The sequence below is a fragment of the Typopeltis vanoorti genome, chromosome 11 (genome assembly GCF_054136105.1).
Source record: "Typopeltis vanoorti isolate ZY-2024b chromosome 11, IOZ_Tvanoo_1.0, whole genome shotgun sequence".
NCBI classification, from domain to species: Eukaryota; Metazoa; Arthropoda; class Arachnida; order Uropygi; family Thelyphonidae; genus Typopeltis; species Typopeltis vanoorti.
Window position 1 is genome coordinate 40,328,302 of NC_143559.1, and position 27,736 is coordinate 40,356,037.

General features: G+C 35.6%; 1 protein-coding gene across 1 annotated transcript in view; it reads right to left on the reverse strand.

Moving 5' to 3' along the window:
- LOC150101461 (hypoxia-inducible factor 1-alpha-like) overlaps nt 1–27,736 on the reverse strand; it is a 388,828-nt gene that overhangs the window by 41,701 nt on the left and 319,391 nt on the right. Inside the window, exon 12 of the mRNA XM_090400802.1 lies at nt 21,393–21,529. Coding sequence (XP_090256928.1) covers nt 21,393–21,529 — 137 coding nt within the window. The remainder of the gene's footprint in view (nt 1–21,392; nt 21,530–27,736) is intronic.

Consider the following 27,736-nt stretch of genomic DNA (forward strand, 5'->3'; position numbering starts at 1 on the left):
TTATACAACAGAACAAGAATCTCCCTACTTCTACATGTCAGTGTCCTCCGCATCATTCCCAGAAACCTTTGTGTTGTCTTCACAATTTTGGCGATGTGTCTCCTAAATTTTAGATTCTTATCCACTATCACCCCCAGATCTCTTATTTCCTCTACCTCCAACAATAGATTCTCACCAAGCATAAATTTTGCATCCCATCTTTGTTTTCCAAATTTTAAAACCTTACATTTTGCAACATTGAACTCACATCCCCATATCCGTGCCCAATCACTCAATTTATTCAAGTCTTCTTGAAAGGCCACAACATCTTCACTACTCTTTATGGTTCGTTGCATCATCATGATGTTTACTTTTGCATCATCTGCAAATAACTGAATATCTCCATCCAAATCTTCGCCAATATCATCAATATACAAGTTAAATAGTAATGGTCCTAAAACAGACCCCCAAGGCACTCCACTAGTGACTTTCCTTTTCCTGGATATAGCACCTCCATACACAACTTGTTGATACCTATCAGATAGCCAGTCTCCAATCCAATGCACTAATCTAATATTCATCCCTATCTGTTCTAGTTTGACTATCAACTTATCATGAGGTACTCTATCAAAAGCTTTTGCGAAAACCACGTATATTACTGTGTATCCTTCTCCTCTGTCCAAGGAAGCAGTCGCTTTATTGTAATAAGTAAGTAGATTACTAAAGTATGACCTCCCTTTAGAAAATCCATGCTGTCCATCAAAGATTATACCATTGTTGTCAACCCAACTCTGGATCCTAGTTCTCACAAGCTTCTCCAACAACTTAACCACAACACCTGACACACAGATAGGCCTATAGTTTGATGCTTGAGTTCGATCACCTCCTTTATGAAGTGGCACAATCTTGCCCTCCTTCCACTCTGCAGGAACTTGACCAAGTGCAAGACTCGTATCAAAAAAAATATGTCAAGGCAGGTGTCAACTCTCTGGCACATTCCTTCAGAATACGTGGTAATATATTATCAAGTCCCACAGCCTTATTTACATCTAGTTTACTCAACTCCCCAAACATCTCTTGCTCACTTACAGTCAGTCTCTCCTCCCCATCATCAACTGCTCTCAATCTCTCCATGAAGTCACATTCACAAGATTGAAAGATCTTTATGAACTGTTCATTAAGTATCTCCACCACACATTCTGCAACAGCTGTCTTTATACCATTTTCTCCAATCAATGTCATCCTTCCATAATCATTCTTTGCTGGCTACATATCGAAAGAACTCCTTAAAATTCTTTTTGGCTTCATTAGCTAATTGCTATTCATACCTCTCTTTAGCTACCCTCACCAACCAAGTCACCCGCCTTGCCTGGTCTTTGTAATCCTCATGGAATTGGTTATTTCCATTTCTCTTATGCTGCCTCCACAATGCTCTTTTTCTCTGTATCACATGCTTAATCTCTTTATTCATCCATCTCACACCTACCTTATTTAACCTTCTCCCCCTTGGAATACATTTAGACATTGCATCTACTAGATAGTTTTTGAAAATCCCCTAAGCTGCATTGATCTCCTTTCCAGCTAATTCCTCATTCCATGCTACACCCGCAAGCTCTTCATAATCACTCTCCTTGTAGTTCCAGATATACCCTTTTCTCACAGGGGTCCTTGCACTGCTGGCAACCACCCAGGTAATCACCTCATGGTCACTCTAACCAATTAGTGGATGATATGACACCTCATTTATAATTACATCCTCTGATGAGATGACCAAATCCAAGACCCTTAATCCTCGTGTGCCCACTGTTACATACTGTCTGAGGTAGTTATCCCTCAAAAAACTCAAGAAACTCATTATTTAAATTAAGGGGATATTAAATTAAGGGGATATTTAAATGTTTTTGTTGCCGAAATGAAGCTTATTAGCTCTTTATATTTAAGAAAGTCAAGAAACTCATTTTCTTTACTTCCAGTTGCTATCTCATCATTCCAGTCTATATTGCCATAATTAAAATCACCCATAACGATCACCCTTTTCTATTTGCTTGGCTAATTTGACTATACATTTCACTATCACCACCATCCACATTACCAGGTCTATAACAATATCCCACCAAGTATATGATTCTATTCACCTCTATCTCACACCATACTGCCTCAAAACCACTGGCCCTATTTCTCTCTTGCAACTCTACTTTGTATGGACATAACTCTTTCTGTATCATCGATAGCACTCCCCCTCCCTTTTTATCCCTTCTATCCTCATGAAACACATCGTACCCTTCCATCTCTATTCCTGTCAGGATGTCATCCTCATCTAACCATGTCTCATTTATTCCGACAATCTTTGGGTGAACAGACGCAATTAGTGCAACCATTTTATCTGCCTTGTTTCTTATACTTCTAACATTGGTATAAAAACACAACAGCTCATTTCTGGATCTACAGCTAGTTCCACTGATACCATTCACTCGATGTGATCTCTCCATGCTCGACTGGGGCCATTTCCCTTTCTGCTTCTTCATTTTAAAACCCTTTTCAATTCCAATTGTTTCTTCTTGATCCCTGGTCATCCCATTCCTTTCCTGCCTACACATGCTCTCCCCTCCTCTTGGAGCATCCACCTTTCTCACGCTGTGTACCCCTGTCCACCCTGAGCCTCCCCGTTTCCCCGTTTGCACACCCATTCTCTCATTTTCTATACTCATACCACTCACTTCTCCATTCATATCCACTTCTTCAGTCTCTCCTGTCTTACTCTTCTGCTCTTCCACATCACTCCCCTATCAATCTAATTCATTCCCTCTATTCACTTCTCTACCTTCCAGCAGCAGTAGTCTCTCCAAGCAACTCACACCACAACCACTCAAATGCAGTGCATCACTCCCATACAGCTCACCGCGTCCCTCAAACTCATTCCACACATTAACAAACTGTACTCCCATCTCCTCACACATTTCAGCCAGCATATCATTCATAATCCTTGCTCTCCGCCTCATTTCACCACAGTCATGCCTAGGCAACACACTGACTACCCTTCCTGTCACACTATTCTCTTTTATCCTTCCAAGCAGCCTCATGATATACATTCTGACATGCTCTTTGTTCTCTCTCAAATCATTTGTATCAATTAATACTATTAACTCTTTTGCTCGCTCCCGACTCATATCCAATGCCTCAATCACTCTACTCATTTTACTGCCTATAAAACATACCTTGTGCATTCTATCCTCTAGCACACCTTTAATAATGGAGTCGCCATACAACGCCACTCGCTCATCTTTCGTTAACTCTTTCATGCCATTATGATTTATTTTAATAGTTTTGACCTGAATTCTCTTCATTTCATTCCGCATCCATTTCATTTCTTGCCTCATCCAATCCAATTCAACTTCCGAATCTCGCGACACATTCTCTCTATTATTAATCTTTCTAACTTTCTAACTCTCAACCCCCTCTTGTCACTTTCACTCTCATTCATCCTTTGTTTCCATACTTTCGGTCCAATATACGTCCAACTTTCGCTATCATTCTTCTCACTTTCTCTCTCATTTATCTTTCTTTGTTTCCGTACTACTTTCGGTCTAACGTGTGTCCAACTTTCGCTATCATTCATTCTTTCGATATTTTTCACTTTCGATTTCTGCGTCACGCCATTTCTAGTTTCATTCGTTCTCTCAATTTTGTTTCCTTCCACCACTCTTGCCTCACTTTCGTCTCTTTTAACATCTGTTATGGTTTTCAAATTTCTCTTTTTATCTTTTACTGATTTTTTAACATTTTTTCACCTCTCTTTCTCATCATCCTTCTCTTTCAAACGTCACTCGTGTTCCCCACGACATTCTCGTTACTAATACTTTCTGTCATCAATTTCATATTTGCATTCAGTTCCTCGTTCAGGTCACACTTCGCACACACCCTTCTTCCATCTGCGCTAAACATCCACAAATCATTTATGTAATCGAAGGAATACATATAACAGACCTCACACTTAATGAAACGACTGAAATCTAAATTAAAATCATGGAATGACAATGCCGCCGCCATTTTTTTCCCTGCAGGTTACTAGGTCTAATCATAACGATTTCATAATTAAGTTTACGAATAATACCGGTAGCACACAACGTTTACAGCCACTCTTACTCAATCAGGAGCTCTTCTTGGACACTTCCACAGCACTTGGCTCACTAACGCCACTTCATCTGATTATATCAGATGACGCATGGGCTTAAAAAGTTTTAAGATATGTTCTTTCTTGTGGTTATATCAGTTACATCATTTTTGTTCTAGGTGTTTACCATAAATTAAAGATGCCAAGAAATTATATTCTTGGTTTCATCCTTTATCCAAGTGTAAGCAAACAAAGTTTGTGCATGAAGTCACTTCATGACAGGGCAACTCATATACGGAGGCTAATGACTTCACATCACTTGCCTTAGTATTCCATAATGCAACACATATCCTTATGGACATACATAATACTATGATTAATGGGAAGGGTCACTATCCAGACCTGTTTCAACCTTTACTGAGGTATGTTTTAGTACAGGAATACCTCTCCAAAAAACTCGTGCGATCCCTCAGATTACCCAACAATGAGTAACCCAAAGGACCATTTAACTCAGTGACAGGCCCACCCTGCCACCAAGAAGAACCCTCAAGTGGTGGCTCTGCTCTATGGCAGGCCAACTCCCCCACTCAGCAGAGCTGCTCATATATCAGTGAAAGCAACCACTTCAGCACAAAAGCACATCAGTGGGAACCAGATCCAGAAGTGAAACCGAGTTGAAGTAATGCGAAAGCGATATTTCCATATACAAGTAGCCAAAAGGTTTCGCACCTTATTACTAAAATAATCTGGATTAGAGAAGATGTTGAAAGTTTTTCCACTTGGTTATACTATAAATTAAAGATGCCAAGAAATATCAAAACTTACCAGTTCCCCCCCCCCCTCCCCTTGTACCTCAGATTAGCTATGCTCATAGATTCTTGAATGCTAACAATATTCAAGTTCGTTTCTAATATTTTCAATTTTAATATGATTCGATTCTGCCATTGATAACATCTGTTCATTCTCCTAAATTTTTTTCAACTATTATATTTGTGGTCTCCAATCTTTGATCAAGTGTTTTATTTCTAACCCAGCTCTCAGATTCACAAGTTAAAACTGGTTTGAACACTTGTACATACTTTAGTATTTTGACTGTATCTTTAACATATAATAAACCCAAGGTAAAAAACTTGCTGCATCTTTCCCTTATCCAGAGATTTTTATTAATAAGATCAAGCACCTTTTGTCTACTTGTATATGATATATATATATATATATATATATATATATATATATATATATATATATATATATATATACATGACTTCTGAATTACTTCAATCTTGGTATCTCTCCCGGGTCTGGCTCCCACTAATGAGACCTCAATAAAGGTCGAAACCGGTCTGGGTAGTGGTCCCTTCCCATTATGCATTGCATTATACACGTCTGAAAGGGGGGGGGGGGTTGCATTATGGAATGCATACTAAGGCAAGTGATATGAAGTCATTAGCTTATATATACAAGTAGCTCAGACGTGAATATATTTCACCTGCAAAACATTGTTTTGCTTCCTTGGGAAAAGGATTAAAACCAAGTATAAAATTTCCTGGTATCTTTAATGTATAAATTTATTCCGTTGACTACCTACAATACCAACTTTGCTAATTTTGTTTTCTATTTCCATGCCATCTTTACTAAAAATTGTGTCTAAATAGTCAATTGTTTTAGTTGTTCCATACGTTCTTTATTCAAGATGCAGCTAAAGTTTTCAATGTTTATGTTTATTTTCATAGTCCTTGTCTTGTTATTGCTAATTTTCATGCCAAATTAGTTACACCAGTTATCACAGATAAATAAGGAATGTTACAGACTTGTACTGGAATCATTTAAGAGTATTTGCATAAAGCAGAACTGAGATTAACATCTTCAGTTTAGACATCAGGTGTAGTACTACTTTCCTTCATAATACAATCCATATAGTTGAACAAACAGAGTGTGCACCCTTGTCTCACAACTGATTTTACATCAAGCCATTTATTCTGTACCCTCCTTCACTTCAGCTGCTGACTTACAACTTAAATATAGACAGACTACATATTGCTCTCTACAATGTCCCATTTATACCATATAACTAACATTTTGAACAGTTTTTTTCTTGGCAACTTGCCATATGCCTTCTCAAGATCCACAAACATAGATCCTTATTATACACCCATGATTTCTATAAGTTTTGTCTTAAAGTGGAAATTCAGTCCAACAATCTCTATTTAATCTGAACCAAGCTTGTTCTTCTTCAAATTTCTCTTCCAAACTTTTTCCTAGCTTCTTCTATTCAAGCATGTTTGCATATATCTCACCTGGAACACTCAGTAATGAACTTCTTGTAATTCTTATGTTTCTGTATTTCCCATTTTATAGATGAGTACTATGAAGACTCTACTTTAATCACCTTTTGGACTAGGCCTTCTGAGTTATGTAGTGCAGCCAATGTAAAACTTTTTTATTCCCTTCATATTTGAGAACTTTTATCTACTATAACCTCCACATTTCAGGGTATTTGATGTGTTTTTTTCAACCGGAAGTATAGCTATGTACTCCTGCTGCATTTCTATCAGATATTTTCTACCACCATTTTCTCATATCCTGTTCATTAAAGTTTTTCAAAGAAATTATTCCAGGCATCTAGAATATCTTCAGTTTTCATGTCACCTTTGTCATCTCTAATTCCTTTTACAGTACTCCTTCCTCCATTTCTAACCTTTTTCAATAACCTAAGAATATTTTGTCACTTTTCTGAAATTTATCTTCTTATTCTTACCAATTTTTTGCAAGACTTTTGTTTAGCTATTGTTAAGCACTGCATTGCTTTCTTGCATTTTTCTCTGTATTCCTTTACTGCACAAGCTGACTTAATTGCTAGGAACTTTTGATACACTTTATTCTTTTCAATAACTACCTCCAACTTCACCACAGTAGTCCAATTCTTCTATCCCTGTGGACAATTCGCTACATGCCTCCCTGGCTGAATCAATGTTTTCTTCAGAGTCTGCCACTGACTCTCTAGGATTTGATTCTTGTTTACACACTGTTTCAGTTTTATCTTGGGTAATATTTGTATGTTTGCATCCACAATTCATCTCTTAAGGCCAATTCTTTTAAAAACTTTCATATATATTTCTCTCTTTAATAAGAAATTCAATTTGACCATGCTCAAAGCATAATGGCTGCTGATCAGAGATAGCTGCAAAAAGTTTTTCCATTATAGAAAGTTTCTTCACTTGGTTACAAAATAAATTATATTTGACAAGAAAATATATTACCCAGTGTAAGAAAAACAAAGCCTACTTACATTGAATAAAAGGATTAAACAAGAATATAATTACCTGTCAAATATAATTTACTTTGTAACCAAGTGAAGAAACTCTCTATAACTATCTCTGATTCAAAGTATTTTAATAACACCTTTTTACTACTTGTACATGGAAAAAATATTATTCCTGCATTAATTCAACATTGTATCATAATCTTCCTGGAAGTAGAAACATTCTGCTCAGTGATAGGATCTTGCTTCTCAAAAACTGGAGCTGCCACAGAGTGTCCTATTCTGTGCAATTCAGGTCGGGAGCGATGAGTTAAATATCATTTCCGGTTACTGAGTTAGATTTAAAGATCTTTTAGATCACTCAGTTTTTAGAGAAGAATGCCTGCACTTGAACAGTTTTTCAATAAAAATTTGAAACTGGTCTGGGTAGTAGCCCTTCTTATACTGTTTTTGTATTACAGGATACTGAAGCAATTGACATAAAGTCAACAGCCTCTATATACAAGTAGTCTTGTCATGAAGATACTTCCCATGTAAATTTCGTTTGCTTACATTAGTAAAAGGATTAAACAAGAATATAATTTGTATTCAAATATAATTTACTTTGTAGCCAAGTAAAAACACTTCCTACAGATATCGCTGATCCAGAGTATTTTAATAAGGTGATACACCTTTTTACTACTTATATATTGAAAATATATGACTTCTGCATTAATTCAATACTGGTATGTTTCTGGCTCCTACTGATGATGTTTATTAATGCTCATCACTAGGTTTGCTTGCCTCCTGGGAAGTAGAGAGGCTCTACTCGATGGCTTGTTTTTGCCTGGTGGAGGAAACTCAGCAGTGGTGGAACCACTGCTGAGTTTCCTGTCCTGGAGTGATTCAGGTCTGGATTAATGAGTTTAGTAGTGATCCTTTTTCAGGGTCACTCAACGAGATTTATAGTGATCTTGTATTCACTAGTGATTCAGTGTTTTTGGAGAGGTATCCCAGCACTTAAACATAACTCAATAAAGGTCTAGGGATAGAACTTTACCACGTGCCCTGGGATTTTATTCTTCCCAATCTAGTAATACTGTTTAATTCTTTTCTCTCTAAAGGCCACATGCTAAGTGAATTTGTAGCAAGCCATATGCTCATTACAGAACCTAATACAGATAATACCATAATCAACAGCTGAAGGCCTCTTTCTCTATCTAATATTATCAATAACAAGCTCAAAGTAGGAATGAGATACATAATTAGAAGTACACATGTATATGGAGGTCCAGGCCAACGAGTTGAATTTAATCTGTTTCTGCTAAGCAATCAACTCCACCTACTTAATATGAAAAAGCAGCCAATGGCAGTGCTATTCAATGCTTGACAGATGATCTCAGTCAAGCATTGAATATTGTCCAACATCCCTTTCTGTTCCCCATCCTCCAGCAAACTAGTTGGCAAAAGACTGCTATCTGTTATTAAAAGAGCCTATGCCAATTCAATTATCCACCTCCTAGTTAATGGGTTCCTATCAGATCCAGTCAAAATTCAAAAAGGAGTCAAGCAAAGTTTCCCTTTTAGAATTGCTCTTTGCATTGGGTCTTCAACTTGTCTTGCAAGAGGTCAACAATATGCATCCTGTGTGAGGGATAACAGTTCCCTCAACTACGAAGTAAAATAAGATATTTCATATGCCAATGTAGGAGGTACTATGAACGATAATATTTTCATATACATCTTTTTTGATATTTTGGAAAAATTCAGTAAAATCAGTGGATTAACTGCTAATGCTGACAAGACAAAATTAAAAGTTTTTGGAAAGTGGGATCTCAGAAGTATTCCCTCTGGAGTAACCCCTAAAAGAGAACCTCTCACTATACTTCTAATTCCAGTCTACACTTACTAATATTACCAGTTCAAGAACTTTTTACTACTTATATATTTTCAATATATGGCTTCTGCATTAATTCAACTTTGGTATCTACAAACTACAAAAATTTACAAAAACACTGAAATCTTAGAGGAATGAAAAATCGGACCACTTTCCTTTTCTTCAAAAATCATAGTACTTAAAAACTATACTCTTCCCTGCTCAGTTGTATATAATACATATTACAGACTTTACAGAAGTTGAAGAAAAGTAATCATATAGTAAACCTGTGCAACCTGGATAAGAATTGATTAATAGGGACAGATGGAATATCAGCCCATCTGCTAAAGGAATGTTCAGCTGAATTGGCCAGGCCTTTTGCATGTTTATATAATTTGAGTCTCAGCTCAGGAATGATACCACAGTAATGGAAGGAACGTATGATAGTTCCATTGTATAAGGATGGTACAAAAACTGATGCGTCTAACTGTTGGCCTATCAGTATCTCTGGTGTGGTACTGAAGATTATAGAGAAGCTGGTAAGAACTTGCATACAGAAATGGGCAGACAAACAAGTTATACTCTGCAAGCAGCAGCATGGTTTACTAAAGGAAAGTCAGCTTTAGATTTTTTTTGCTCATATTTTGTAACAATGTTACGGCCAAGTTGGAAATGAAGGGAATGGATACACTATGATAATGTTGGATTTTTCTAAGGCATTTCATAGGCTATATATATATATCACACGAAAGGCTGTTGCATAAACTGGAGAATATGAGATTGGAATATAAACTCTTGATTTGGATGATGGGATGGTTGACAAACAGGTATCAAAAAGTGGTATACAGTGGGTGTGAATCTGCCAGATTTAAGGTGATCAGGGATTGAACCCTGATGAATCTCAGGGTTCAGTCCTTGGGCCATTATTGTTCAATCTATACATTAATGACATCAGGCAGGATCTAACATCAGTTATGCAATTGTTTGCAGATGATGTGAAGATAGACAGAGCAATAAGGGATGCTACTGATATCCAGCACTTACAAATTGTTTTCAATGGGCTGGAAATTTGGGCAACGAAAATGGCTATCAGTTTAATGTTAGTAAGTGTAAAGTTATGCACTTTGGCATGATGAGATTTCCAGGCATATTATATTAGAGACATTATGCTACAAGAAAGTGATGAGGCTAGAGATCTTGGCATAATGATGGATAAGAATTTGAAGTTCAAAGGTCACATAGCAAAAGTTGCAAATACAACTCAGAGGATAAGTGCAATGTTGAAGTGAACCTTAACATGTAAGGATAAGGGGGTCTTCTTGCCTCTTTATAAGGCTTTGATAAAACCACACCTGAATTATTGTGTGCAGATTTGGTTTCCTGGATTCCAAGGGGTTAAAGAAGCTGTGGAAAGGGTGCAAAGAATAGTTACAAAGATTATATTTGGATTATGGGATTTAGTCAAGGTCTTGGACATGGACAGCAGATACAGAAAAACGCCAGTTTATCTGGGGTTTTTCATCCCGCAAGCAGGCAAACCGGACCCATGAACACACAGGCTACGGTCATAAAAAATACGGCAAGGAAGGCAACGGGAAACCATCACTATCTCCGTAGTAATCAGCTGCAACCCTCTCAAAGAGAGGAAGCCACAGGATCAGATCAGATGGGATTTAGATTATGAGGACAGATTGCAAGTATGTATTGGTTAACAAGAGAAAGAGGGGTGATATAATACAGGTTTACAAATGTTTGAATGAGTGTTATAGGATATCATCTGATGAAATTTTTCATTATATGGAAGGTGGGGAGAGAGCACAGGAGCATCCATGGAAATCAAGTTTGTTCACAGTCAAGAAAGGGGTAAGAGCTAGGTTTTTCTCTCACAGAGCAGTGAGTGAGTAGAATAGTTTGCATTTAGTGGTAGTGAGTGCATTTAGTCTGAATGAATTTAAGGAAAGGTATGACAGCTAATTTGGGTGATTTATAGCCTCTCTTGATAAGTTCTTGACTCCCTGAAGGTCTCAGATAATAATAACAGTAATATTTTTTTTGCTCCAGCCGATACGAAGAAGTTAAAAAAGAATTTCTTCAATTATCAAAGAAGCATGGAGGCTTTGGGCTTCTAGTGTCAAAATTCTGCTATTTAAGCAATACAGCTTCAAAAAATCCATAAAATGTTGCAGACTAATCACACACATGCAGACTTTCTCTGTTACTACCTGGGTTTTTATCTCCCACTATTTGGAGTAAATGATTATAAAGGTCCAAAAGTTGAGACTGTTCCTGAATATTGACAGCATTGTGTTTAACTCTAAAATTGCTGAATGCCAATGCCATTCAGTGAACATTATGGCATTGCATTCTTTCCATTAATAAAAGCAAAACTTGATACAAAGAAATCTTTAACTTATTTTGCCACAAACTTCCACAATTCGGTACTGACAATAATACTTTGTTTCATAACTTACTGAAGTTCCAAGGATATCCTAACAGGAGGGATCTTGTTGGGAGAATTGCATATGGTCACCTTCCAGTAAATGCCATCAAATGGAGGTGCTTTAACATCAGAGATCCAATCTGTGCCATCTGTTACTGACTGGAAAAAATAGAACATGCATTTTGCATGTTCTGTTGTTTCCTTATCAAAAGATGCATTCATATTAGTGTTCATGTACTCACAGAGGATCTTGATGCACAAGATGCTCAAGTACTGCAAAATTTGTCAGTTAAATAGTGCTATAATCAACAAGCTGCGAGAAGTGGTTTTTATATGTGAGAAAGAAAGCAGGTGAAATCATGCATGTGTTCCTTAAGGCTGTTGACAGGAAAATCTGGAGAGAGAGAGAGACCGACCACCACAACACACAGTGAACAAAGAAAACTGGCAATCCAATTAAAACGGCGGAAATCAGACCATAAGATAGCAATTTGTTGAGAATCCTGCAATATCAAATACCCTCAAATGCACTAAAAATGTCAAGTGCAATTGCATAAGTTTCTCCAAATCATTCCACAGCATGTATCCAAAAGTGGGCGAAGTAGGAGAGATCTGATTGATGCAGACTGGCAAAATCCATACTGGTGGTTAGTGGTTGATTGACAGCTTTCCAGGTTGTGAAAAAACTGACTATTGATGATCTTCTCCATTACTTTTGTCCAAACACTGAGGTTAGAGAAATAGGCATACTCTTGGGGGGGGGGGGGTTATATGTGGGTTTACTGCTGTGCTGAAGAGTAGATGCCAGCTGTGTATAATGTGTACAGATGATAAAGAACAGGTGTTAGTTCAGGAGCACACTCTTATGCACACTTAGTGGGGTACCATCATGACAAGAAGCCACTTTGGTATCTCGGTTTATCAGATTCTTCTGATGACTTTTTTGGCAGAATGCCACAGGAAGCATGTAATGTTCTGAGTACAGTTGGAGGATTTACCTTGGTCATCCATGTAAGTTGGATGAGAAAAATAATGCCAGAAAGCTTTATCATTCTGTGATGTTGAAGTAATATTCTGGTTGAGAGACAGGAGTAAAAATGGAAGAAACTGCATCCAGCTACTTTTGGAAGGATTAGAAGGCACAATTACCATCAGACAGAGAGTTTTCTATATTTAACTTTTTCAGACTTAGCGCTGTAAATGGCTTTTTTTTTCCTTTTTCCTTTTTTTTTTTTTTTTTTTGACTGTTGTGTATGAAGCTGTAGTTTTTGTTTCCAGCCATTTATGATATACTGCTGTTTTTCTGGACCACCCTGGTACACTTCTCAGAAAAATTACGGCAGAATACTGAGTGAAAATTCTGTACAGCTGACTGGGAATAAAGACCTTATTCAAACACAGATAATTCCTGTCACAGTCACACAAGTATTAGGATCAGGAGAATGAAAACAATAACCTGACCATCGGAAAGCAAGTATAAATCTTCAAGATTTTCTTGCTCAGTGTTGTAGTGCAAAAAGGATATGAGGGTGTGAATAGCTGAAAGGAGGATATTCTACTAGAGATGAAACTTGTATGAGATTTTGTTCTGGATTACCAAAAAGAGCAGTCACTAAAGAGCATATATAGTGTTAGGTGAGTGGAGTGGAGTGTTCAGTATTCTGGTTGGTAGATGTGCAATTCACTTTAGGTTGCTTACAGCAAATATAACTCAGCATCTTTTACAGCATGGTTAATGGAACTGGAAAGGGGAAGCTAAATGGAGTTGTGAATGTTAAAAAGTCACTAATTTAGATGACTTTACTATTATAGTAGTTGGATTACAAGCAATCAAGCTTCAGTGATAAGAATTATCACTATTTCCAAAGCATCTCCACAAGAACTCAGTGTGCAAGAGAGCCTGCAAGAAGGGAACTAACGAAGTTTGAAAAAAAGGCGATGTGATATGATGCTATGTTGCAGGCCTATCTACTCGAGAATTTGTTGGCAAATTGGGCCACCCTAGGTCAATAATCAATGATACCATACTGAGATGGAAGTGCAAGGAGTCAACTGCAAGTGCTACCCGTAGAGGATGACTCACCCCGCTCACTGAACGTGACTGCAGGGCACTATGAAGGATAATATGTAAAAAACTATTCGTCAGCTAACATGTTGAATGCAGTGTTCCACGCATCGAACTGGAACATGAATCTGACCAAAAACATTCAGAACCGAGGCTCACACCATGGGTTTCCATGGTAAGACTGCAATATGCAAATGCCACATTACCTGAACTAACATGCAGTGTCATCTTCAGTGGTGCAAAGGGAAGTGGAAGCTTGGAAAGCAGTGTTATGGATGACAAATCATGCTACACCCTTTACCAAGCAGATGGATAAGTTTGAGTGTGGTGGATGCCTGGTGAATGCTTTTTTTACCAGAGTGTGATGGCATGGTCCTGTTTTTCTGGTTTGGCCTGGGACCTTTGTGGTGCCATGAACATTGAACTCTGAGAGGTATCTGAATATTCTGAACAATGCAATGCTTCCCACTTTGTGATATTTCTACAAAACTAACCATTGTCTCTTCAGCAAGACAATGCACCATGTCATAAGGCTGTAATTGCGTGGTACGTGAACATGAACGTCACCACATTTGACTTGCCTCCATAGAGCTCTGATCTCAACCCTACTGAACATCTGTGGGATGAACTAGAGCATCGAGCGAGGTCAAGAGACATCTGCCCCACAATAGTCTAGGACGTCATTACGTGGGTACAAGAAGAATGGTCCAACATTCCCATTGATCACTGTCGTACACTTGTGGAGAGTGTGCCCTATAGGATAGCTGCAGTCAAAAGGAGGTCCTACATCTCATTAAGGGAATGTTTCAAGATGACAGCTTCACTTGGCCTACCTGTTTAACAAGAGATTTGCAATAGCACAAGTGCAAAAGAAGTGGAAGGAAGGTAAAATTGTTCCACTTTTCAAAGGTGGTGATAAAGCTAAGGCTGCAAATTATAGACCAATATATATATATATATATATATATATATATATATATATATATATATATATATATATATATATCTGAAATTGTAGTTCAGGTACCAGAGAGATAGGATACAAAAATGGATTGATAACAGTAGTATTTTTTTGTTATGGCAATCTATCAAAAGATTTTGATAGATTGCCATAACACAAGGTAGTAACTAAACTGAAGCAGTTAGTTTTGGATGAGAGATTAGCGAGTTGGAAAGGCAACTGGAGGTGAAGATGTATTCCAGAAGAGGAAAGTCACTAGTGGTGTGCCACGGGGGGGGGGGGGGGGATCTCTTTTGGGACCATTGTTATTTACAATATTTTTTGCCTTATAAGATGCACTCTTGTATAGGATGCATCACATTTTTCATGTTGAATTTTTGGAAAAAAAAATCTTCGTAGTATAAGATTTGCAAATATTAATTTTTTTTATTTTACATTTTAATATAGTATCTGTTTATTAGATAAAAACAATCCTTAAAAAATCAAGTCAAATAAAAAAAAATCAATTAAAAAATCTAACATATAATATATATATATAATATAAAAATTACTTTTATAAATTTCATTAATCTTTTCAAATCTCTATTTATCTTCACTCTCAAAATTTTCTAAACTTGATTCTTCATTAGAAACAGTGATAACTGTTTCTAATGAAGTCAAGAGAATTACTAATGCTAGACTTTTGAAAAAATTTTATAATTACGGGTTTCACTTCATTCCATGAACTCTTTACCCATTTGCACACCTGCAAAATTATTGCCTTTTTTCCTCCTACCTGTAGATGTTTCCTCAGAATTTGGAGATTGCATTCAAATGATCCGTTTTTCCCCTCATAATTTAAATGGTTTCTTGACATATCTAAGGTTGAAGCAATGGAGGTTAGTCCTGCTGGGATTACAGCTATTTTTGTGTTCATTTTGCGAAGTTCATTCTTAACAGGCTCATTTTTATGGGATCTAAACTGATCCCATACTGCCAGAATGTCCGGACCATACCTTTATCCATAACTTCATCCCTTCCTCATCCAACCATCCTTTTGGATGAATATGAATGTAAAACTTTCCAAAGGAGTTTTCTTTGGGCATTCTTTTTCTTTTAAAAATTAAAAAGATGGCAATTTTGTTCCATCTGCACATCATGACAAAACAGCAGTCTAGTGGGTTTTTTATGCCAGAAGTATTAAACAATAAATTTTTACTTTTGCAGTCAACAGTCTTGTTTGAGGGCACATCAAAAGTCAGATGCACTTCATCCATATTAGCTATCTGTGAAAGTTCAAAATTGTCTTGTTTCTAGTATTTATGATGAATATGTGAAACTCATTTTTATTTTCAAATTCATCTGGAATTTTTTGATATTTTCGTTTTTGCAAGCATGCATAAATCATTTCTCTTCATAAATTTTAACCACCATGATGGCGATCCTGTAAAATTGATGATATTTCTTTCTGTTGCGAATAACTTTTCTCGTTGAATAATCATTTTTGTAGATACGCAGCAACCTGATCTTTTTTGATCCATTATCTTCTTCTTCTTCTTCCTAACATGGAATTTAGGCCATGTGGCCTGTTCCGGTCTCATGCCATCTCTTTCTTGGTCTTCCGATTCTTCTTTTTCCACTTATTTTGTATCTGTATAATATTTTTGGTAGTCTGCTGTTGTCCATTCGATTTAAATGTTCTAGCCATTTTTGTTTATACTATCTTATGTAGTAATTAATTGGTTTTATTTTCAGGGATTGTAAGATTTCTTCATTTATTTTGTGGTCCCACTTGGTATATCCAGCTGTTTTTCTGAGGAACTTCATTTCTGCTGTTTGAATTCGTTTTTCATCTTTCCTTTTCATGGTCCATGTTTCGCTTCCGTATAGTAGAGTTGGTTTTGACAAGACATTACATAGTCTGATTCTAGTGTGTTTTTGTACCAGGGATAGCTTAAATATATTATTTATTATGCCATTTACTTTGACAAAGTTTGATATTTTAGTGTCTATGTCTTTTTCTTCTTCGTATGATAGATCACATCCCAAGTATCTGAAAGTGTTTACTTGTTCTAGTATTTTATTATCTATCACTATTTTACTTCTTATTGGGTTTTCTCCTTTGAATGCCATTATTTTTGTTTTTTCTTTGGATATTGTCATATTATATTGCTCTGAGATATCATTTAATGATTTTAATGATCTTTGTAGGTCATCTTCTGATGTAGCTAATACTATTTGATCATCTACAAATAGTAGTGTATCTATCTTCATTTGCAGGGTCATTTGTATACCAAATGGGTTATGCTGTTTCCAGATATTTCTTAATATTTCATTTATACATATATTGAAAAGCAGAGGTGAGAGGGTACATCCTTATCATACTCCTCTTGATATATCTTTCCATTCTGAGGTGTGTTCTAATTTAACTGCTATTTTATTTCCTGTATATATTTCTTGAATAGATTGCAAAAGTTGGTTTGGTATGTTTAAATTGGTTAATATTTTAAACAATTTTTGTCTACTAATTTTGTCAAAGGCTTTTTCATAATCTATAAAGGCCATGTGTGTTTCTTTTTGAAATTCTCTTCTCTTTTCTATTAATAATTTTAAAGTAAAAACTGGATCTATGCAGGATCGGCCTTTTCAGAAACCATTTTGTTCTTCTAGTAATTTGTCTTCTACAATGCTGCTTAGTTTCTCTTTTAATATTCCTGCATATATTTTATATCCTGTATTCAGCAGGCTAATTCCCCTATAATTATTGCAATTGTCTTTATTTCCATTTTTTATAGATTGGGATAACCAGTGCTTTTTTCCAAGAGTTAGGGGTTTTTCCAGACATCCAAACCATATTAAAAAATTTCATAAATCTTTCATTAAATTTTTCACCTGCATTTTTGTATAGTTCTATATTTATATTGTCTTCTTCTGGCGTTTTCCTATTTTTCATCTTCTTTATTATATTTTTCAGTTCTAACATTGTGATATTTTGTATTAGGTCATTCTTTGTCTTATAAAATTTTAATTCATTGTTCTCATCTGTCCAGAGATTTTGGAAATAGGTCACCCATTTTTCTAAATCTATTGTTTGTATTTTTATCTTTTCTTTTATTTCTTTATTCGTATATTTTATTACTTTATAGGTTTTGGGTTGTGGCTTAAATAAATCCTTTTCTAGTTCTGTTACGAAATTGTTCCATATTTCCATGTTACGAAATTGTTCCATGTTTTTTCCTTACTTCTCGTTTTGCAATTGCACTATTTCTTTTATACTCTATTTCTGCTTCTATTGTTTTGGAATTTAGCCATTTCTGGTAACTGTCCTTTTTGGTTTTTATTATATTTTCTATTTCTTTGTTCCAGTCTTGTAGTCCTCTTTTTCTAATCCATTTGTGCTTTATTCCTAAGATTTCTGTTGCTGCTTTTGTGAGAATTTGTTTCAAATTTTCCCATTCATCTTCTATGTCACTTGATTCATGTGTGGTTTCTGTTTTTAAGTTTGTGCATTTTTGATATTGTAGTCTAACTTGAGGATCCTGTAATGAAGAAATTTTGTAGCTTGGCTGGTAAGAATTGTCAATTCTATGTGTTTTTAGCCATTTTGGTTAAAAATGATCCATTAACCAAGTTTTTAATTCATTTTCAATTTCTGGCCATTTTGTTTTCTGCAGAGATCGCGTTTTTTAGAATTTGCTTCTATTAATTGCTGCTCTTGTTTCATCCAAGTTCGTAGGCAGAGGCCCAAAGTGCCACCCTGGTGCCCTATTACCATTCTTTTTTGTGTACTCAACCATACTGCAATCATAGAGAATTCATGGATTATAAAAAAAAATTAAATATAATAATGTATTGATTGCTACTTTAAATGCATGACCATTAATAATTGTGCAACTATTCAAACTGATCAACTCAACAAGTAATGATGCATCATAACTGTGCATACATAAAAAACATATCAGTGTGCAAGACGCACCAGTTTATAAGACTTGTTCAGCTTATAGGATGCATCCTAATTTTCAGATAAATTGCAGGTACAAAAAAAATTCATCTTATAAGACAAAAAATACATTAATTTGTATATTAATGATATCAGGATAGGTTTAACCAGTGATATACAACTGTTTGCAGATGATGCAAAACTGAGGAGGGTGATGAGGAATCAAGCAGATGTTGTGGCCTTACATGATTTGAATAAATTATATGAGTGGGCAATAGTACAGAGTACTTTGCAACGTTGCAAAGTGTAAGGTTGTGAAATTTGGTAGTCAACAATGGGATGCAAAGTATACACTTGATGGAGAAATTCTGGAGAAGGTTGAAGAGTTTACCACTACCACCTTCCAGTGATGGTGGTGGTAAACAAGGATGTGAAGTTCAAAGGTCACACTGCATAAGTTGTGCAGTCTTCACATCAGATAATGGCAATGATGTGGAGGATCTTAATGTGCAGGAATAAAGAAGTTCTGGTTCCACTGTATAAGGCTTTGAGCAGGCCTTGTATGAGTTATTCCCACAGATTTGGTCACTTGGTTTTCATGGTGATGAAGATATATCGGAAAGGGTCCAGAGAAGACTAAGTTGGTAACTGATCTTTGGGATATAGGATATGAAGACAGACCGAGAGAATGGAGTTTGCAAAGAATTGAGGAGGGGGTAGAAAAAAGGCTATTCCTTCCTAGAAGTTGTATAAGGAAGATATGAGCAGGGGTGGGCTCTTTGCATGTAATGTGGTTATGTGTGGAATGAGAATGTGTTTAAATTATGGTTTGATGGGCTGTGTATCTGTCTTCTGTGATGAGTCTTTAGACTCCATGGAGGTCTGATGTCAATAATAATAATAAGCTATAGATGGAGACCCGCTAGTTTTTTCTGTTTTTTTTTCTCTCACAAAATCATCTCCACTGAACTAACTTCATCACCTGATCTCAGTTAAATTCTGCTGAACAAAATGCAGTTGACTCTCACTATAATAAACATAAAGGGACTACAGGAATAATTTGTTATGATGGACAGTTTGCTACAAAAAAATTTTTTAGCAGAGCACTATGGGGAGTTTGGTTAGGCCTTTTTAATAGTTTGTTTATGGGGTGAGTTTGCTATAGTGAGAGTGCAGTTGACTGTAAATAATAATAAAACTTCCAAAATATATGAAGAAAAAAGATATCTAAATGTATCTGTTAATATATTACATAAAATAGTTATCAAAAATCAAGCGTTTTAAAGGAACATGGACTAGACATAGTTCTAAACATTTACATGGCTAACACACATAAGAAAAATATAGAATTTATAAAAATTCTCCAATATATTTCATTTGCCATAACACGGACATCAAGAAGCAGAGAAGATTGCCCACTATATTCAAAACATGAATCATAAGATATGAATCACAGCATGTGCTTACTAACTCCATGTGTCAGTCACAGTTGAGTTGATAAAATGCACTATTAGAATTCAATGGACCACAACTACAATTCAATAACATAATCAGCATTGTTACAAAACACACACACACACACACATATATATATATATATATAATGAACAGTTATGAACCTTAAAGGAACATCTGAATAAATAGCAAGGATTCTTCACAAGTACAATCTATACACTCTTTTCAACCCAACTAAGCTGTCTTCTTTTCTACCATCTACTAAAGGCAGATTATCTCCTCTCACCTTCGTCTATTAAGTGTCCAGTTTATGTCATCTTTGTTACTTTGGATAGATAGACCTCTGCTAATCCAAGAACATTAGGACAGCACTATATTTTTAGAATCCAACAAGTCTGGCCATGCATCCAATGCTGATACCAGAAAGAGTTTTTTGGGACTAGACCAAGATTTTTTCATTCTAACAGATTCAAATTTTATTGTCTTTTTTCTTAAAACTTGTGAAAAACCACAAAATTGTCCAAACCTTAACTGCTTTGATTGCATGCCTATTTCAAAGTTTTAGGAAGTAACTGCTATTAACTGCCAAATATATATATATATATATAGATTAGTTATACAGGTCTGATGTCATCTGTAAGATGAGAGATTGGTATTAGCTGCTAGCTTGGTTGCATCATGTGTCTGTCATGACCTACAAATTGAATGGCATCTCTCAGATGATGCATGCATATTTCTCTGTAACATGTAGACCACTGAGAGATGATGATGTTTCTTTTAAGGTGACACTAACAAAGTCAGGCAATTTTTAAATTAAATATTTCTATTTCTGGTTTATTGGTGAATTATTCAAGAGAGAATGATTTTACATCTGATATAAAAGAAAATGTTAAAAAACGTATACAAAGACGTTTTTACTTCTGTGATGGTGAAACAGTGGCTGAGCTGATGGGAATACAAAGTGCATAGCAACCTGAACTAAACCACCATTCTCCATTGTCATTCCAGAGATTGCAATCCAGCGGTAGGACATGACATGCCATTGGTCATAGACATGCAATCTAAGATTGTTTTAGGATATCATCCCTACAATGCCAAATGAGCACAAAGGATTAGGTAGTTGCAGAAGCTATTCCATTGGTTCCTTTTAATTCTGATAGTGCAATCCTGTCAACTCAGCTGTGACTGAGACATGAGTTATGCATCACATGGCAAATGCTTACTAATCATACAATTCATGTTTTGAGTATAGTTACTGATCTTTTTCCCCTGATGATATTCATGTTACACTGGATGAAATATATTGGGTATTTTTAACCAATTTTTAAGAGAGAGAAAAACTTACCTGCTGTTAAACAGTCGCAATGATTTGCTCTGTGACTGCTGAGGTCCCCACATAACATTATTTGGTGGACTAAGAAGAGGGAAATCATCAGCATTTGACATTGAAATATATGGAGCTTTCATCTCAAAATCTTCATCCTTACCACAACATTAAGAAAGATCAAATGTTAAGAAAGATATCGCAATATTAAGAAAGATTAAACAATAATCAAAATGCTGTTAAGAAAACATCCTTTTAAGGAGCTATCAGGAGATATTCTTTAGTTCAAATTTGTTTACATAATATTATGCACTTTTTTTTCAAATGAGAAAGGGAGTTTAATGGATGACAATATAAAGTAATGCCAAAATAAAGAAGTCATTCTTTATTTCTCATGAGGCTTTGATAACATCACATCTGGAGACTACTGGACTGAGATATGGTTACCTGAATTCTGTGATATGACAATGAAAAGGTTCACAGACGAGTAACCAGAATATCTAGCCTGTGTGTCATGATAGGTAGGAAGTGTCCATCTGGAAGCTGAGTACACTCTAGGTACAGTGTATAGCAAGCAAGTGGAATAAGTTATGTGAGTTACAAGAGGTTCATCAATGAATGTGTGCAAGAAAATATGATGGGAAGATTTCCTTGAGAAGTTCTTTGACTTGCTAGAGGTGCTTGTATACTAATGGATGAGTGAAGATCAGAGGAATAAGAATCAAATGGTGGTAACAATACAAAGAATGAAAAAAATACTGAAATTTTCTTTAGAGACAAAATTCACATTAAAGAAATAGTTATACTATAATATAGAATTCAGCCAATACAGAAATCACCAAGTATCTACCTTTCTAAAAAGTTGGTTGGGGTGTTCAAAACTAAACAATCCGCAAAATGCATTTTCGTGGATTGCTTGTATATTTAACATGTTCTGAAGATTAATTCTGTCTGCTGAATGGGAAAACAACCATGATTTTGCATTAAAATATCTGAAATGCTTGGATCCAAATGAAAATATCCAAAAAAAAAAAAAAAAAGGATCCTTTTCCCAAGGAAGCAAAACAAAGTTTTGCATGTAAAATATATTCATGCCTGAGCTACTTATATATATCCCATAATGCAAAGCATTATGGGACACATACTAAGGCAATTGATATGAGGTCATTAGCCTCTATACACAAGTAGCTCAGAGGTGAATATATTTCATGTGCAAAACTTTTTGTTTTGCTTCCTTGGGAAAAGGATTAAAACCAAGTATAAAATTTCTTGCTATCTTTGACTGTTTATGTTATCAGTAAGGCTTCTGGTCAACAGCAGGCTATTAGTAGTTATTCAGAGAGTCGAAAGTTATATGCAGATTTTTTTGACTGCATTGGGAGGGGGGGGGGTCAGTGCCCCTAACCCCCTGTGTTCAAGGGTCAACTATATAGGAAAAATGAAACAGCTATAAATACAGGTTATAATCAGACCTTTATAACAAAAGAAGAATAGGAACTTTATTATAACATATGTTGATAGCGGCCACCTCCTGCATGAATGAAAACACACTCTTTTTACCTGTTTTGATGCCACCTTGTGAAGCACCTGCACACTCATGTTTTCACTCACTGTTGAAATGTAGATTTTTAGTTCATCCAGGGAGCCTGCTGCAGCACTGCTGTGGGGTCCCAGCTGCAAATATCCAATTTCCTGAAAACGCTGCAGTAATCTCATTATTGTCAACTTCTGAGGGACTGATATACCTGGATATTTCTTGCAAAATTCCTCGGCTACACATACATAAGAATGATTAATTAAATAATTTTCCAAAATGAAAACTCACTGCGGCTGGGAATGATATTTCACTTCCACAATGAACAAAGTTACACTGAGAACAACCTGTATGTGTCACAGTGAACTTGGCATCTCTGATAGCTTGTAATAATATGATGGTGACATCTAGTAGCATAAGGAATGATTGTAACGATTTGGAAACAATGGTACAAATTCAGACTTTTGGTTGCATGACTTTATGATCACCCTATAGATGATATACATTATTATTATTATTTTGTGACTCCTCCAAGGAGTCCAAAGACTCATTGAGGGAGGCACCTACTCTTCAACTCTGTTTCCCCTACATAATCCACCAACTACACTGAACCACCACTATCATTATCTACATCAACGGCATCTACCATCCACCACCATAGCATTTTTTGTCTGTAAACTGCATGTGTTCTGAAGGCCAATTTGTTTGCATGCAGGATGAAAAACCCGAGTTTCCAGGAGAATAAATCCTACTACAAAAGTTGAAAAAAAAAAAAAAAAAAAAAAGAAGAATCATCACAATGAACAGAATTTTACAACTTTTACATATGAAATTGACTGATGAATGTGATGTTGATGTATGAGGGATAATAAAAAAACCAAAACTTACAAAGTTTTGGTTATTAAAATCTAGCATGACTCCTGCTGAGATATTGCATACCATATTTACAGGATACATTGCTGGATGCTTCTGTAGCTCTCAGGATATGCTTTACTTTCTCAATATCAGTTGCCAGTGAAGAACAAAGCTTCTCAAAACTAAAATTTATTAAAAAGTTAAATAGTTTTTATTATTAAAAACTATTTAAGGTCTGCAAATGTCAAGAAAGACTATCAAATCTAATAAGCACATCTATACAAAATAGATATTTGGAGATAGAGTGATTGAGTTCCTAATTATTGCAATTAAAAAGTCAAATTTTCATTATTTTATATTCAATAATTTGCATAATATATACAGAATGACTATATCTGTTAATTTTTATTACTGAGAAATATAATAACTTAAAAGTTTACTTGAGAAAGGTATGTTTTTTCTAATTTAAACAAATGTGCCATATGGGCTAGCAGTGGTCCTAGGTACATCAATATAAATGGTGGTGCCACCTGCCAGCCACTAGATGATATGTAGTCCAGCTAAGTATTATGCTAGTATAATGCATGGAGTTGAACATGTCAGTAAGGAGTCAGGAGACTTCCCAGTCACTTGGCATAATGCTGCTGTCATATACTCTGCAAGGTTGTGCCTGGAGGAGAGGGGATTTCCAAAAAAGTGGTATGTGGGAGCACTGTTGAAGCCACATTATGGCAAGGAGACTAGTCACTCTCCATATGAATGTTATATCCAAGAGTCTCTCATAGCACTGCATGTCCCTCCTTCACCCTTCTGCCCCTAGCTCTAAATCAAAAATAAAATAAACTGTGATAGGACACTGCAGTTGAAATAAATTTCCCTCAAAAATTAATCTCAACAAAATGACAAAACCAAGCACAATATACAAACCAAGTCAAAATTCCTTCAAAAATACACTTTCACTTCCACTGTCCCAATAGCATAAATGCCAACATAAATGATGTATGTTATCACTTACAGATATCCAGGACTAAACCTCCTATTCTTGACAGAAATCCAACTACAGCTATAACAACTATAATCTACCATTAATGTCCAAATTACACACTTCATGTTTGCAATTTAGATACTGAAGGTGGACTGTAGTTGTTGCCACCCTTATGGCAAAAGAAATCATTACTTCATGATTCCTTCTACCATAAAGGTGGCACCTTTGTGGCAAAAGAAGAGCTCTGACAAAACATGCCAAAGACTGCCTAATTTAGAATCCTCTGCTTTTGACCTCTTCTAGTTTAAACTTTCCTTGTCCCATTCAGTAACATTTACCTCCCCCTTTATACATACATACATATATATATATATATATATATATATTTTTTTTTTTTTTTAAATAAATATTTAATGACTTTAAACCGAAATAAAATATTAAGTTTTAATGAAAATGATACAACTAGTTTCAGCTTTTTACAGCCTTCATCGCGTATCCACTAAAGGTAGAATACAATAATAAAAATTGAAGTTACAAAAAACTAAGAATTACAGGCAAAAAATTCAATACATAATTGACACAGAAAACGTTGTATTTTTCAAGTTGTTCTATCTAAAGCGCTATTGTTTGTTGCATGTGTGCTTGCAAGTTCTCGTGAAAGCCAGTATTGAACAACTGCAGCATGGCTATCAGGAATGTTGTAACTCAAATTGCTGTAAAAATGTTCAGGATTAAGGAGGATTTCCCTTTCAAACTCATCACTGCAGCGAAAAATGTTTTCGGATTTATCCCAGCAAACTGAGTGACTCTGAAGATCAACATGAGGATTGTTTGAGAAAAGAACATGACTGGATAGCACAGATGCATGTGATCTTTTATAGGAGATGTCTCTCTTATGTGCCTCTATACGTAGTTCAATAGATATGTTAGTCTGTCCAAAATAAGGAATATTACAATTCCACCATAACTTGTATACACCTGGATATTTCAGGTTGTGATGAATAGGCTTCGGATGGCTTACAAGAGAACAGACTTTAGGGAGTATAGTGAAAAACGTCCTGATGTTGTATTTTTTAAGGACTTTACCCAATTTATTGGAGACTGAACAATTGTAAGGGATTGAGATGCTACCTTTAAAATTAGTAGTTTCCGTAGTACACTGCCTAGGAGGATCCAGAAGAACTTAATCATTTTTTCAGAATATCCATTTTGTTTAAAGATAAGAGAACGGTGATTAATTTCTTTTTGCAGCTCATCTGGTTCCTTTAAAAGAGAGCATGCTCTGTGTCCTAAGGTAGAAATAGTTCTGAGCTTTTGTGGTGGAAAGTGATGAGATTGACAGTGCAGATGTCTGTTAGTATGAGTGGGTTTTCTGTATATAGAGATTTTAAATCTATCAGAGCATCGTGTAAGAATTACATCCTGGAATGGAAGGCAGTTATTTCGTTCTAGTTTGGCAGTGAATTTTATATTAGAATGCTGGTTGTTAAGATGATGAAGAAAATCCATGAGAGATGTGTGTCCGTGACTCCATATAATGAAAATGTCATCAACATAACATCTCCAAAGTTTCAGCTTAAGTGAGAAGGACGATATGGCTTTCGTTTCAAAATCTTCCGGGAAAATGTTTGCTAGAACCGAGGATAAAGGGTTGCCCATTGCTAGGCCTGGTTTTGTTTGTAAATGGAGTCCCTATATCTGAAGTAGCCAGATTGAATACAATGCTTTAATAAAGCAAATATCTTTTTAGACAATTTGTCCTTTAGTAATGTTAATACCTCCTCAGTAGGGACATTAGTAAATAATGAGATAATGTCAAAACTTGCTATGATATCATTTTCGCTGATTGAAATATTTTTGATATGAGAAACGAAGTCTGTGGTGTTTTTGATGAACGATGAAGATTTATTGGAGAAACACTTGAGGTATTCTGCAAGATGTTTCGAAAGCTTATAAGTAAGACCATCGATTCCTTCCACAATTGGGCAAAGAGGAGTGTTTTCCTTGTGGATCTTCAGAACTCCATAAATACGTGGTATAAGAGGGTGTAGAGAGTGTAAAGAAAGACGAATATTGTGAGGAAGTTCAATTTAGTCTTTAACAGACTGTTTGTGCAGTTTTGTAGTTCCCTTGTTGGATCATCCTGAAGAATTGAATATGTAATGTTGTCTTCAAGCAATTGAAGCATTTTATTGTGGTAATCTTCCAAGTTGAGGACAACTGTGGCATTGCCTTTATCTGCAGGTAAAATAATGATGTTTTTGTTCTTTTTAAGATTCTTTATGGCCTGTCTTTTGGCAGGAGAAAGATTATCTCTTGGAGGTTTAGCATCATTAATAATGAAGATGGATTCAATACGGAGAAGTTTTGCCAAATGATTAGGAATAAGTGAACTGGCTTTTTCTATTTTAGTAAGTAGAGATTCTTTTGGAATAAACTTAGGTGAGGGAATGAAATTTAGACCATTGCTTAGAATATCTTTTTCTACAACTGTTAAAACATGTTCAAATGTTCAGGATTAAATCCTTAATCCTGAACATTTGAACAGCAATTTGAATTGCACCATCCCTGATAGCCATGTTGCAGTTGTTCAATACTGACGTTTCACGAGAACTTGCAAGCACGCATGCAACAAACAATAGCGCATTAGATAGAACAACTTGAAAAATACAACGTTTTCTGTGTCAATTATGTATTGCATTTTTTGCCTGTAATTCTCAGTTTTTTTGTAACTTCAATTTTTATTATTGTGTTCTACCCTCAGCGGATACCTGATGAAGGCTGTAAAAGGCTGAAACTACTTGTATCATTTTCATTAAAACTTAATATTATATCTTGGTTTAAAGTCATTAAATATTTATTTTTTAAAATGTACCATAACAATCGAGTAGAAGTTCAGGAATATATATATATATATTCCTGAAAAAAATGCTGGCTAATATAGGAGAGAGGGGGCTTCCCATAGCTAATCCTTTGACCTGTTTATATAGT